This window comes from Sapajus apella, unplaced genomic scaffold, assembly GCF_009761245.1.
Source record: "Sapajus apella isolate SASKATOON/1434 unplaced genomic scaffold, GSC_monkey_1.0 scaffold22, whole genome shotgun sequence".
In the NCBI taxonomy this organism is placed as follows: Eukaryota; Metazoa; Chordata; class Mammalia; order Primates; family Cebidae; genus Sapajus; species Sapajus apella.
Window position 1 is genome coordinate 25,802,873 of NW_022436962.1, and position 14,280 is coordinate 25,817,152.

At 47.5% G+C, this 14,280-nt stretch overlaps 1 protein-coding gene across 2 annotated transcripts in view; it reads right to left on the reverse strand.

Moving 5' to 3' along the window:
* Positions 1-1,377: 1,377 nt before the first annotated feature.
* CAPN8 (calpain 8) overlaps positions 1,378-14,280 on the reverse strand; it is a 71,527-nt gene continuing 58,624 nt past the window's right edge. Inside the window, exons 14-21 of one of the 2 annotated variants that reach the window (XM_032289361.1) lie at positions 12,730-12,798; positions 9,916-9,973; positions 8,240-8,304; positions 5,002-5,070; positions 4,528-4,606; positions 3,845-3,961; positions 2,890-2,948; positions 1,378-1,675 (exon numbers count right to left, since the gene is read on the reverse strand). In XM_032289361.1, coding sequence (XP_032145252.1) covers positions 1,652-1,675; positions 2,890-2,948; positions 3,845-3,961; positions 4,528-4,606; positions 5,002-5,070; positions 8,240-8,304; positions 9,916-9,973; positions 12,730-12,798 — 540 coding nt within the window. In that variant the 3' untranslated portion in view covers positions 1,378-1,651. Of the gene's footprint in view, positions 1,676-2,889; positions 2,949-3,844; positions 3,962-4,527; positions 4,607-4,931; positions 5,142-8,239; positions 8,305-9,915; positions 9,974-12,729; positions 12,799-14,280 lie in introns of those variants that run through there. The other variant, XM_032289362.1, reaches the window with a different exon arrangement.

The window sequence follows — 14,280 nt, forward strand, 5'->3', positions numbered from 1 at the left end:
GGCAAGGACAAGGACATCACTAAAAGCATCATCTCCCACTGCCTTCATCTGGGAGGAGAAGGAAGCATAAGGCTGACTCTCAGGGGTTTGAGAGGGAAACTGTAGTGTTAGCATCTTTGACCTGCTTCTTGGGCTGTATTGGTAAGGAGTCCCCAGGACAGTCCTTACCTCAGACCCAGGCCCCTGAAAGCAAAGGATGTTTTGTAATGAGACAGTATTTTATTTATTACCAGACTATGCCCTAAAGTACTTGAATTCTGCAGGGCTTCAAAATAAAACTACCTGTTGCAAGTTGGTTATAACATAGCACTTTCTATTTATGGAGAATTGGCTTTAGTGCTCTACAGTGGGTAGAGTGAAGACCTGTACGTGGTCACCTTGTCAATCAGCACGAGAATAACATCAGCCGGTCACAGGAGCAGGCTGCACGGCCTCTCCACGCAGCCCTAGAGTGAACGGGCACACACCTGCTGAGTCCTCCTGGCACAGCTCCTCCCTCCTATCCCTGACTGGACGAAGAAGGACCCCTTTTCTTCTGGGACCCACAGGCTGCCAAAACAACTGTATCCCTTTCTCCACCATCATATCGACAGAGCCCCCCCCCCCGAGTGGTGTATGGCAGAGCCCCTCCCTGAGGGATGGGAGCCCAGAGCTTTTACCTCTTCTCTTCAGTGAAGTGCCTGCCCCATCGTCCCCGCCGGCTCTCCGGAGATTCAAAGGCAGCACTGAAGCCACCTGGTGCTTGCCATATTTAGGAGTCATATTCCTATGAGGAACGTTTATCTAGATCTACTTCCAGAAGAAGAAAATCAATCCATAATCAATCCGGCTGATCCAGCGACAACGCACGCGCACGCTCGTGCGTGCGTACGTGCGTGCGTGCGTGCGTGCGTGCGTGTATTCTCCTTGATATTTCATGTCTGCACAGAACAACCAGCTATGCAGACATAGAGCCTGCATAGAACATCCAGCCCTGTCCCCATCCCTCCCTTAGGCCACGTGGCTGTGGCATCTATTGTCTTACCAACAACAAAGATGCCAGCGTTCACCTGTGAGCAAAACTAACCCGAACTGTATTTCCCCTCTAGCTATTGGCCAGGTAAGAATTCCCCTCAGTACAGTCCAGCAGCCTCCCCTGTCTGCAGATAAGGAAGAAAGCCCTGTTCTCCCAGCATCCCCCTGGGCTCCTTCCCGAAGGTGGACTCCGGATGCAGCTTTTGGTCCACAGCAGGCCTCTCCTCTGAGAAATTAACCCACTTTTTTTTTTAATCTTTCAGCAGTTTTGCATTGTGCCATTTCCTGAGAACATCTTGTTTCCTAAAGCGTAAAAAGCCCAGGACTCAGCCCAGATAGCATATCGCCAGAGAAAGGCGGAAACCATTCTGGCTCACAGCTTTAATTGATTGCTTCCCCTCCACTGGGCCCACCCGGTTGGTTACATAGCTCAGAGCTCAGTGCTGCTGAAAGAGACCCAGGGCTCTCCAGCCTGCTCTGATGAGACAGGCCAGGAACTCAGGGAATTACAACAATCAAGAACAATATGAACAACCAGTGAATCCCATTGGAGCATAAATGTTCACAAAATTGTAGAGAAGGGGTGACAAGAGGCAAGCAGTGGGGCAGAGAGTGTCACTGTGTCCAAAACCCCAGGTCAGACCAACACGCAGCACAGCCACTGCAAAGGAAAGAGACAAGGTTGAGTTCTTGCTTCTCAGGAGCTGGTGTGCTTTCACCATCGATGCTCTCCTGCCTCATATGAGTATGACCTTTTCATCTCCATTCTCCAGTAAGTGCCTTGCTCAACCATGGGAAGCGAAGAAGGCCTTCGCTAAGTCACTAACTCCTGAGCCAGGGCACTACAGAAATGTGACTTCAAAAAAGCTCTAGACCCAAAGGAAGCTCCAAAAATAGATCTGTGCACATATATTCATACACACGTACACACAATATATAAATATGTGTCTGTGTGTATATATATTCCTATAGATTCCTATATATGTGCATATATTTTTTCCTTTATATATATTTGTTTCTATATGCGTATATATATATGCCTATATGTGTATATTTGTGTGTGTGTATATATATATATGTGTGTGTGTATTTTATGTTTTATGTACAACACAACCACATTCCATTTTAGGTTCCACACTGTTGTCCAGGTATCTGTAGGAATCCACAGGTCTATTTCTAGGAAGGCCTTTCCTGGACTACAGGAAAGAGGTCACTGGCATTCCCGCTTTAAAGAAAAGGAAGCGGATAGGCACACCCAACTGGGCACACACAGCAATAACCTGGCCCTCTACTTCTGCCACCTCAGAAGCAAGTCAAAGGCCAATGCCTCCCCCGCCTGGATCCTGGAGACATCTCCACACTTCCTGCTGTCCCCTCTGGCCAGTAAAGGCCTCTGTCATACAGGGCTGCAGTGTCCACAGGGAAAGTACTCTGATTTTTTCTGCAAAAACATTATGTGACTTGAACACAGTAAAAACAGTCATTCATTTTGCATCTTCATTCTACCTGTGGCAATTTCATCTTTGTTTCCTATGTCTTTTCATAAGTCCATCTAAGATAGCTGGTCTTAGAAGTCAGACGCTTTATATGGCGCCCACCACCCACAACTCCATTTAAATTAACAAGGGCTTGCATCTCTGAAATGATCTGAAATGTAGCTGTAGCTTTATCTTTACAATGATAATGATAATAACAAAAATGTTTGGAAAACTGCATAATAGTTGCTTTCCTCCCACCAAGGCCTACCACAAAACGCACTTGATATTCACATGGAGCTAAGACAGTCAATAGGAATAAGCGCCACTCAGCAACTCCATGGTCCAAGAATTTCAGAGCACCATGAAGCAGCAGTTCATCAGACCTCAGGCCATTTACCTCAGCCAGAGAGAGCTGCACCATGCCATCCTTGTCTTTGTCCAGAAGCCTGAATAGTTCTAAAATGCCAAACAGAGAAGGAATAAAATTAGATAAGGCTGTTCCTGGACTTTGAAACAGTCAGAGAGCTGCCTGTCTACCCCATCCCCACCTGGGGAACTCCCCTTTCCCCTACAACCCCTCCCTCCAGGCCCCACCTAGCCCCAGGGACCTCAAAAAGCTAGATCCAGAGCACACAATGAGCTTTTGGGGGATCAGATGCCCCTGTCGAAACAGACAAACCCCATTGACAGCAGAGATTGTCCCTTTGGTGTCTCCACCCTCAGAAGCTTTATATCAGAAACGTGCAATTACTTTATCAGGGTGCAGTGTTGTCAAACAGATGGTGGTTGTCTTGCTTGTGGGTAATCCAGTCCTTTAGCTTTGTCTCTGGCTAACTGACCTTGACCCACTAGAACATAACACCTACGAAACCTCAGTGGAAGGAAAAATCCCTCCCTAATAAGATATCTAATCTCAAGGCCCAAGATGGCAGGAAAACACCTTCCAGAGAACACCCCCCATTTCTTTGCTGGAAGGTGGCACATGTTCTCAACATGATTCATATTGAAAATCAAATATAGACAGACACTAAACGCCATCTAAGAATGTTACTGAAATGTATTCATCTTGGCCCAGTGACTGCACACTATATTTGCATGATAGTCTGGATGGCAGCTTTGTAATCTCCAAAAACAGGCAGCCTCAGTCCTGGGTCTAGCCAACCTGGACTTCCTCAGCCCCTTCAGGTTCAGCTGCCCCTCACCCCCAAGGTGCCAGCATTACAGAAGCCCTGTCTATTATTTTCTGGGCCCCCAGCCTCCTAAAGGCAATGTCTGTTTCTAAAGGCCCCTTGGCCCTGCCCGCCTTGCACCTTGGGATTAATAGGATGGGGTCGGAGGACAGAATGACTCACTGAAGAGGGTCTCCAGGCGGATCATACAAGCCACAAAGCTGTCAAAGTCGATGCCAAGCTTGCTGCATGCATACCGCAGGGCAATGGTCTGCTGCACCTGGCTGTTGAGGGTGAAACCTGAGGGCAGAGGGGGCCTGGGTCACAGGTGGAGTGGAGGACTCAGCACTGTCTCCCATAAATACTCAAGGAGCTGACATCTTGGGGGCTCCCTTGTGCAAACCAGGCCTGACTGCCTTCTCCAGGGGATTCCAGAAGGTGTCTGCCATCCATCCCTCTCCTTGTAGCTGCTCCACATCAGGGTCACCCTCATTCCAGAGCTAGCACTAGCACCAGCACCAACTCAGCCATGGGTCACATCAGCAAGTCAAAGCAGAGAAGGTGAGAGCGCTGCCTGTCTGTCCAGTTCCTGTCCATCTCCATAGCCCCGTCCTCTGTAATTGCCGTCACCTTTCCAGTAACAGGCAGAGATCTTGGAAAAATTCTAAAGTATTATGCTGTATGGAATCTAGCAATATTCTCCCCTTCCTGGACAGGGAAGCTACTCAACAAAGCTCTGTTGTTGCCTTGATATCCTATATAAGATAGCTACAAATGATGATCATTAACAATCATCGTCATGAGAATAAATATTTACAATGTGCACACCTGGATCCTAAGACACTGTCTACAGGATGTGTTCTCACCTGCCTTCCTAAGGGCTGTCCTCATCTCGTGGGCATCCATGGTACCCGCGTGGTTATAATCAGTTTCCCGATAGATCTCCTAAAGCAGGAAAGAAATCCCAAGTAGAAAACAACCATTCATGGCCCCTGCTAGAACCATCTCCCACCACCACACTGCTTCCTCAAAAGGCCAGGGACGCATTCAAAAGAGACCCTATTGACTCCTCCCAAGAAGGATTCAGAGCAAGGTTAAGAGCTTGGCCAGTGCTGGCCCCTTTGCTGTCTGAATAGTAGGCTTTCAGGGCAGTGGTTGGCATGAGAGTCTCTCATTGCCTTCTTGCTCTGTCCTGAACAATGTGCCCAGGTCTCAATAGTTTTGACCATGATTAAGGATGTGGTCAGACTACAGTAGACCAGGAATAAGTGTAAGGGAGAATTAGAACAGAGGAGAGGGACCAGAGCCCCGAGGATGCCCAGGAGGAAGAGAAGAGTTACCAGATACTTCTGAATCTTCAGCCAGAGCATCTTGAATTCCACCGGCCCCAGAGTGCCCGTTCCATTGCTCTAGGCACGTTAAAGGCCAACATGATCGAGTCCAAATTTTATATGCCTTATGGATTTCTTTTCCTTGTGATCTTGCATGAGTGCCTTAAGGCCTTAGTGAACCTTACATGTCTGCAGCAAGCAGAGCAGTGAGGGTGACAGTGGGTAACGGGTGCAAATAAAGATTAAAAAGTCAAACACGCACCAAGAGCCTCCTCTGAGGCCAGGCACAGAGCTAGGAACAAAGAGCAAGCCGTGAGCTGGCCAATCTGTGATATCATGAACACCCTAATCATCCCAGTTTATTTACAGGGTGGAGCTGTATCACCTGTAAATTCGCTTCTAGATTTACCTTTCTATGACTGATCGTTGAGCTAATTAAGTTTGTTGGAATGTCAAAACGTTATGGGAAAAGCCATCGGAGCCAGGGACCATGGGATTGGGAGTCTAAGCCACAGGATCTGCTCATAGGCCTCTACATAGCCAAAACAGGCAGGTGTCATGAGGGATTTTCTGTGTCCAACTTACACTCACTCCTCAATTTTTTTTTTTTTTTTTTGAGGCAGAATCTCTCTCTGTTGCCCAGGCTAGAGTGCAGTGGCATGATCTCGGCTCACTGCAACCTCTACCCCCTGGGTTTAAGCAGCTCTCCTGCCTCAGCCTCCCAAGTAGCTTGGATTACAGGCACCCACCACCACACCTGGCTAATTTTTCATATATATATATTTTTAGTAGAGATGGGGTTTCACCATGTTGGCCAGGCTGGTCTTGAACTCCTGACCTCAAGTGATCTGCCCACCTCAGCCTCCCAAAGTGCAACAACTATTTCGTTTTAGCACTATTTCGTGTTAGTCAGTAGGGATTTGGTTTTGAACTGCACTTATACTCCTAAAGTTAAGTCTCTTAGAGACTCTACAATTTTCTCACCAATCACAACGAATCAATAAACAGTATGTATGTTACAGCACCAATGTTAAAATTTTGAAACAGCCCCAGCTACTCAGGAGGCTGAGGCAGGGGGATCACTTGATCCCAGGAGTTCAAGGCTTCAGTAAGCTCAGATCATGCCTGTGCATAACCACTGCACTTTAGCCTGGGAAGCATAACGAGACCCCATCTCTGAATAAATAATTAGAATTCTAAAACAGTCCATCACTCTCACCTCCTTTAACTAGCCAAACAAAAAGTCTTGTAAGCCTCACCCTTTAAGAAAGTCTGTGTTCTTGGATCTATGCTCCACACTGAGTGCTGAATGCATCATAGCCTTCAAATCTTTACTAATCATTCAACTAACACCTCTCAGAAGAGCAGTGTGCAAAGGAAGCTAACACTCGGGTCTAGGTACTCTACATGCTCGTATCTCATTTCATCCTAACAATAGCCACATCAGCTAGATATCATTTCTAAATTATGTGAAGATGGTTGCGCAACTCTGAATACGCAAAAGCCATTGACTGATCTACTTTAAATGGGTACATTGTATGTTATGTAAACAATATCTCAACAGAGCTGTTATTTTTTTAAGGACTCCATGGGTATTACTGCTGATTCAGAACCACTGCCCCACACCACCTAAACTGTGGAACAAAAACTCCTAAAGTATGGCAAACAGTCACACTCCTCTTGGACTGTGAGAGACAGAAATACCACTGGGAATAATGAGTGGGTAGATTACAAGGCAACTCACAAATCTAAACTGAAGTCAACAGGCAGGGTTTGATGAGAATAATTCAGAAACCAAGGAACTATTTGTAGCAAAGAGAATCAACATTTAACAGTTCCTTGTGGTCCACAAATTAAATTGTTAAGCACAGAGAAAAGACACGAGAGGTAAAGAGCCCCAGCCTCATGCAGGAAGTGGCCACCTAAAGCTCAGACGCCAAAAGATAGCATCAGCCCTCCATAGCAGATCAGCCACACAGAGGTGGGCACACACGCTCTGTCATCTGGAACTACTCTGCATGACACCCACCCAGAGGAAAATCCTTCCTCCCTTCCCACAGTTAATGAAAGAACGCACAGTAAAGATCATAATGGATGAACAGACAGAGCTCATTGTGGATGAGGCCCCAAGGAACTGAGAAGAACCCTCCAAGGCTCCAATTTTTAAAGAAATCGCCTTCACCATCAGCACTGTGATGAATGGCAACCTGGCATGCAGTAGGCAAAGCTCTAATGAAGTGCTATTACCCATTCACCCTCTGTGCCTTCACACCTAGAAGGTTCCTTCCACCTAGAATGCCCTAACCTTCTCCATTCTTCCCAAAAACTACTGCTTATTTGCTATAGACTGAATGTTTTTGTCCCCCAAAATTCATATGCTAAAACCCAATCCACATGTGAGGTCATTAGGAGATGGGGCTTTGGGAGGTAATTAGGTCATGAGGGTGGAACCCTCATAAATGAAATTCATGCCCTTATAAAAGGAACCCCAGGAAACTCCCTCATCCCTTCTACCATGTGAAGTTACAGCAAGAAGATGCCATCTGTGAACTAGGAAGCTGGCCCTCATCCACCACAAAATCTACCAGCACCGTGATCTTGGACTTCTCAGCCTCCAGAACAGTGAGAAATAAATTTCTATTGTTTATAAGCCACTCAGTTTATGGTCTCCTGTTACAGCAGCTGAAACAGCCTAACACACCATTCTTCAATATCAAGTTAGGGTTAAATTAGATCAGAGAGAACAAATAGGTTTTATCTCATGCGATGATTCTAAACTATCAGTAGTGGCTCTCCACAAGCCATGTTAAGATCCTGAAGCAAAGATCGGACAGTGATGGGGAGAGCTTGGGAAGCGGGAAGCGGTAGAGGGTGGAGGGTGGGGGCGGGTGGGAATGTAGGGGAGGAGGAAGATCGAAGCTATGAACAGAGCATGGAAGGAGGAGGTGCACGAATGCCCCATGCTTGCTACCTCCAGATTACATGATTTTAAACAAGTCACCTAAACACTGCACACCTCGGTTTCTTCACCTGTGAAACAGAGATCATCTTAAGCTTTTTGAAGCACATCCACAATATGATACATTTTTCCTTTGAGGCTTCAAGTACAATCCCTGACATATGCTCCATGCCTGCTCATTCCCCTTCTCATTTTTTACCTTTCCCTTCCTTCCAACTGGAAAAGGTGGAAGAGTCTTTAAAAACAGGATGAAAGTGAAAAAAAAAAAATCTAACATTTAAAGGATACATCCAACAGACTGATCATTTCCCTGCAAGTGTTGATGTTGAATCCATCGAATTTTATGTCTGTTCCTAAAGATTCAAATGGAAAAGGGGAGTGGGAATCATGATCATTTGAAGGTGAGGGAAAGAACCTCCACAGCAGAAGACTCCCAAAGATACCATCCAAGAGTATGGATCCAAACTTGGTCTCTGCCAAAAGGAGAGAGCGTCATGGCAGGCTTGTGGACAGATACCCCTGAGCCTCCTGGTACCCTGGGAAACAGGACAGACGAGCACCAGCACCAAAGTACAGCATCTGCACCTTGGCTTGGCTCCCCACAAGCCACAGATGTCAGCAAATGAATATCTCTGAGCTTTAATTTCCTCCTCCATAGGAGGAATTTAAATAATCATAATAGCAACAATGACCATACTTGTCCCAGAGACTGGTTGGGCATTAACTGAGATAATAGAAAGAAACTTTTAGCCTAGGCTTGATAAATGATAAGTTCTCAATAAAACAGCGAACTTTATATGGCTAGGTATTGCTCTAAGCACTGTACACCTCCTCACCAAAATAACTCCATGTGGGAGATGCTAGCACTGTACCCATTTAATAGATCAGGAAACTGAGTCCCAGAGAGGTTATATGATTTGCTCAAAGTCACAAACAGTAGGGAGCAAGGGAGCAGAGCTAGGAGTTAAATGCAGGCCAGCTGGCTCCACAGCCTGAGCTTTTAATCACAACACACAGCTGCTCAATGATAGCTGCTATCTTTCCTTACTAAATTGCAGGCATGTCACTGGAGCTCCAGCCGTCCCTGGCCTCCACCCTCACCTTCCTAACACCAGGGAGCCAAGACAGGTGCCAAAGACTCTGCAGCCCCCTCTCTTTCTCTCCACTCTTCAACAACTGCAGGAGCAAGAGTGGTGTGGAGAGGGGATGGGCCTGTGATCTGAGCCCTGGGGGTCCACCTGCTCAATGCTGGGTTCTTCCCCAGGAACAGTATGACTTAGCCCCTGGGCCAAGCCCCTGCTTCCTGCATTCTCAAGCCTAGTCCTGCTGCAGTGAATGAATGAGAGCCCATCACTAGCTGGAAGACTTAACCTGGCCCATTCCTGGACCTGCAGAGAAACCAGCATCCTGCAGCCTCCTGTGGGGCTGTGGCTCAGAGGGGAGATGCAAATCTTTCCTCCTGAGTGAAATTTGACCCTCTGACAGCTCTGAGGCTTGCAAGAATCTGAAGATGGAGAACTGAGTATAGTCTAGGAGAGTCAGAACCATCTCTTCCACCCTCCTTCCCCCAAAATGAACTACAGAACAAGATCTTTCATCTGCAGGGGTTTCCACGGTATCCAAGTTATTAATTTTGTGAAAAAATTTCACTTAAGTCAATCCCAGCCCAGCTCTTTTTCTCCTGGGACTCAGCCTGCAATTTCATTTGACACTACGGGGCTTTGTTCCTGCAGGGGCTGACTGGTCGCCAGCACCAGCCCTGCCTTCACCTCCATCCTCACCTGCCCCTCTCCTGCCTCTCCTCCTGCCCTCTTGTCTTGCTGGACTGAATCAGGACCCCTGGGGTCAGCACCAAACCCTTTCTCCCACGTGTGGTTCTCCCAGCCCAATGCCCGCCTGCCCCTCCCTCACCCTGCCCCAGCATCTCCTACAGACTTTCTCAAAGACCCCAAGGAGGAACTTACGCTTGGAAAATGCCTCATTCAAAAGCATCTTGAGTGCATTGGCGGTGATCTCAGAATCCTGGAAAGGGGAACCCAAATGCAAATCACGTCAGACCTGACAAGCTGTTTCAAGACAGCAAATTAATGCAGCACTTCCTCAGAGTCAGACACCAGGTCCACTGGCCCTGTGATTTTAAAAGCAGGTGACATCTTTAAAAACTCAAATTCTCCACTTCCTCTGGGGACCGCAGCAGCCTGGCCAGAGGTGTGTTAGTGCCAGGAGTGGCACACACCGTGGCAGAAGGCCACCGTGCCAGGCTCCTGCTGCCTTTCAGAGGGCGTGCTTGAACAGGGACAAAGTAATAGGAACGGCAGTGATAGGATTAACACAGATGTGCCACAGGCAGTGTGGAAGATCCTTAAACCCTCAGAGCAATCCTGCAACCACTTTTGGCTAAGGAAGCCATGATTTTGTTAACTGCTGAACACCGCATACATACAACGATGTCATTTGTCATTTTCATGTGATGTAATTGCTTGTGGTTTGTAGCTACCAAGAGGCAGAGCCGGATTTGCAAACCTAAGGTTGGTTCACCCCAAAGTGCCAGTTTTCCCCACTGCGCTTATAGGAGTTGGTATTTCACACAGGAGCCCATCTCAAACTGGGGGCAGAGATTGAGAGAACAGGATATTCTGTGTGCATCTGAGCCAGGGGCAGAGTCATTCCTTACTCTCAAATGGAAGACAGATCTCAGGCAGGATGACCAATGAAAGGCAGAGAAGGGGTGCTGGGCTGAGGTCTGGGTCCCAGTCTGAACTCAGCCCTTATTCATCATGTGACTTTAGCCGAGTCATTTTCTTTCTTTTTTTTTGAGACGGAGTTCTGCTCTTGTTGCCTAGGCTGGAGCATAATGGCGCGATCTCAGCTCACCACAATCTCCGTCTCCTGAGCTCAAGCAATTCTCCTGCCTCAGCCTCTCCTGTAGCTGGGACCACAGGCACACACCACCATGCCCAGCTAATTTTTATATTTTTAGTAGAGACAGGGTTTCACCATGTTGACCAAGATGGTCTTGATCTCTTGACCTCGTGATCTGCCCGCCTTGGCCTCCCAAAGTGCTGGGATTACAGGCGTGGGCCACCGCGCCTGGCCAGGAGCCGAGTCATTTTCTATCTTCCCATCCCCCACTAACCAGGCTCCAGCAATTCTACTGAAAGTGAGAGAGGCAAGAGCTGCACAAAGCAGTGTCTCCTCTGAGGACAGCTGGCCTCACCCAGCAGAGTGGTCAGTCCCAATAAAAAGACCTGAGGACCTGGGGTGGGCGTGTGGCTCCTGCTGAGGCGGGCGGATCACCTGAGCTCTGGAGTTCAAGACCAGCCTGGCCAACATGGTGAAACCCTATCTCTACTAAAAATACGAAAATTAGCTGGGCGTGGTGGCAGGCGCCTGTAATCCCAGCTACTCAGGAGGCTGAGGCACGAGAATCGCTTGAACCCAGGAGGCAGAGATTGCAGTGAGCGAAAATTGCACCACTGCACTCCAGCCTGGTTGAAAGAACAAGACCCCAACACAAAAAAAAAAAAAAAAAAAAAAAAAAGACCTGAGGCCCCTCTAAAAAGCTTCTGGGGCTAGAAGACCACCCCCATTAGCCTGCCAGGAAAGAAATGGGATGTCAAGGGTCTTCATTTGGACCTTGACCTCATCTCTCATGAGGACTTGTGCCCTCAGCCAGCTCCTCAACCTCTCTGTGCAGGTCACTTTACCCGCAGAGCAAGGAGAGTGGCCAATACCACCCACATAGCCAGACGGAAAAGCAAGACAAGATGCATGAAAAACTATGCAAATACGAGCTTTCCTTTCACCTTTCTTGATGTTCTTAATAAAATACGGCCCCTTGGCAGCTAAGGAAACAAGGTTTTGTTAGCAAAAATACCGACCTGTGAATCCATCTAAAACATAAATTGGCTCATCTTTGCGAGGGTTTTATTCAATGGCTTTGCAAAGGAACTGTTCTCAGGTTTTATTTCCTGCAAGGGATTCTGATGCCTTTTCTTCTATTCTATCCTTAAGTCGCCCTGAGCGTCCCTGGGGGGTGGAGACCATTGTTTTTTCCACTCCAGGGTCCTTTTCACACACTTTATTATCCTCCAAAGAGCAACACATTCACTGTATTTATGGGGCCGGTTTTGACATTTCAAGTCCCGGCTATCTTTGACTTATGGCCCCCACAGGGCTGCTACCAAAGTGAACTTAAGCTAGGGTGGGGGAGAAGGACCAGGGGCTGCTTCTTCCTCTGCTCCAAGTGCCCAAGTTACACTCACATCCAGGCAAAGCTTGGATTCCTCAGGCCACTGGGCTCCCAGAGGGCAGGCAGGGCTACATGAGAGTGACAGGGAACAGGGCCAGTCCTGCACCCCAATCCCAGGCCAGGCTAGCTGAGCTGCCTTCCACTTCGGCTGGGCAATCCCCCACTGAAGGATCTTGATTTGGAAAGGTTTTGCCGTACCTGCTTTTTAGTGAGAGACCCCCATCTGACAGGGCCAATTTGCAAACAGAAAGCCTTTTGGCAGGACCTGGAGATCTGGCTGTTCTGTTTTCTCAAGAGTCAGTCCACGCAGCCAGGTAAGTGACCTCAGGACCAATTCCCCAGCGATGCAGAAAAGGTCCTCCATCTTAAGACAGGATGGTGATGGACACAGAAGCTGGGGGCCCCTGAGACCTGCAGTCTCATCCTTTTTACTCCTGGAGACCTCAGGGAATAATGATTGAAATGACCTGGGCATTCTTGAACATCCTCCTGCCCGCCTGGGAAGCCATGTCTGCCCTCCACTCACCTTCCCTGCCAGTTTCTCGAACAGGCTCTTGAACTGGCCATCTTCCTGATCCACCTCACTGGGATGTGGCTAAAAGGAGGGACATTTGCAAAGTTAAAATGGGAACCATCAAGGAGAATGAAAGATGAAGATTTAAAATCCATTCCTTTATCCATTAGTGTCTGTGATGCATCTACTGTGTGCCAGGCTTTGGGCTAAGTGGGGACATGGTGTTAAACCAAGAGATATCCAAGGTCCTGGCCCCAGGGAGCTTACAGTCGAGCAGGGATGAGCAGGTCTGCAGCACTGGGGCCTAGCAGTTTCCTCTTGAAGTGATTTGGGGGAGTGAGCCCCACCAACCCTGAATTTCTGTTTACAACCTGAACCACTTTCAGAAAATGACAATGACACCAGAAAATCTTGGTCTGAATCTATGGACTCCTGAGGGAATCACTGATAATTTTCCAGGGAGTCTGTGAACTCCAAAAATTGCTTGAAAACTTGGGGTCACATTTAAATGCATTTTTGGCCGGGCGTGGTGGCTCACACCTGAAATCCTAATACTTTGGGAGGCTGAGGCGGGCAGGTCACGTGAGCCCAGGAGTTTGACACTAGCCTGGGCAACACGGTGAAACCCTATTTCTACAAAAAATACAAGAATTAGTAGGGTGTAGTGGTACACACCTGTAGTCCTACATCTACATGCGGGGCTGAGGCAGGAGGGTTGCTTGGGCCCAGGAGGTTGAGGCCGCAGTGAGCCAAGATTGTGCCACTGTACTCCAGCCTGGGTGACAGAGTGAGACCTCTTCTCAGAAAAAAAAAAAAAAAAAAAAAATTCTTAGCTTTCATCAGATTCTCAATGAGCAAGCAACATGATTTCAAAAGTAGTTGAGAACATGGCCTAGTAAAAAGAGCAGAACTAGAACCCAGGAGACTGGAGTTCACAGAGCAGACTGGCCCCTTACTCAACACCATCTTGGGGCTCTGAACATCCATGGCCTCCACTCTGATATGGATTTAACCAGACCATTTTCATGGGGCCATTTTGAGAATTGAATGAGAGCTAATGTGGGTCAAAGTCCTTTGGAAATTGCAAACCATTATATGAATGCTTCTGCCCAGAGACTTTCTGATGTGACAATGGGCTCTGCCCAAAATTGAACAATGCCCACTGTCACCACCAGACAGAATGGAAAAGCTACAGCTTTCCAGATGACATGAAGTTTCTGGAAAGCTGGGTCAGTTTCTTTCAAAACCGTCACTAAGATGAATACGAACGGCCAGTATGGCCTGATGGTGCTGCGCTTATAAGGATACTCACTTAATAATAATACTTGTCTTTGTGGAGTACTTACTACCTGTCAGGTACCTTACATGGATTATTTCATTTAATATTCACAACTTCTCTGTGAGGTTCGTCTGATTACTGTCCATACGTCACCAATGGACAAACTGGAATTTTAAATGTTACTTCATTTTAAATGATACGTAACAGGCTAAGATTACACAGCCAGTAAACAGTGGAGCCAGGATTTAACTCCATCCCATCTGCTGCTCACCGCCCTCTGGAAT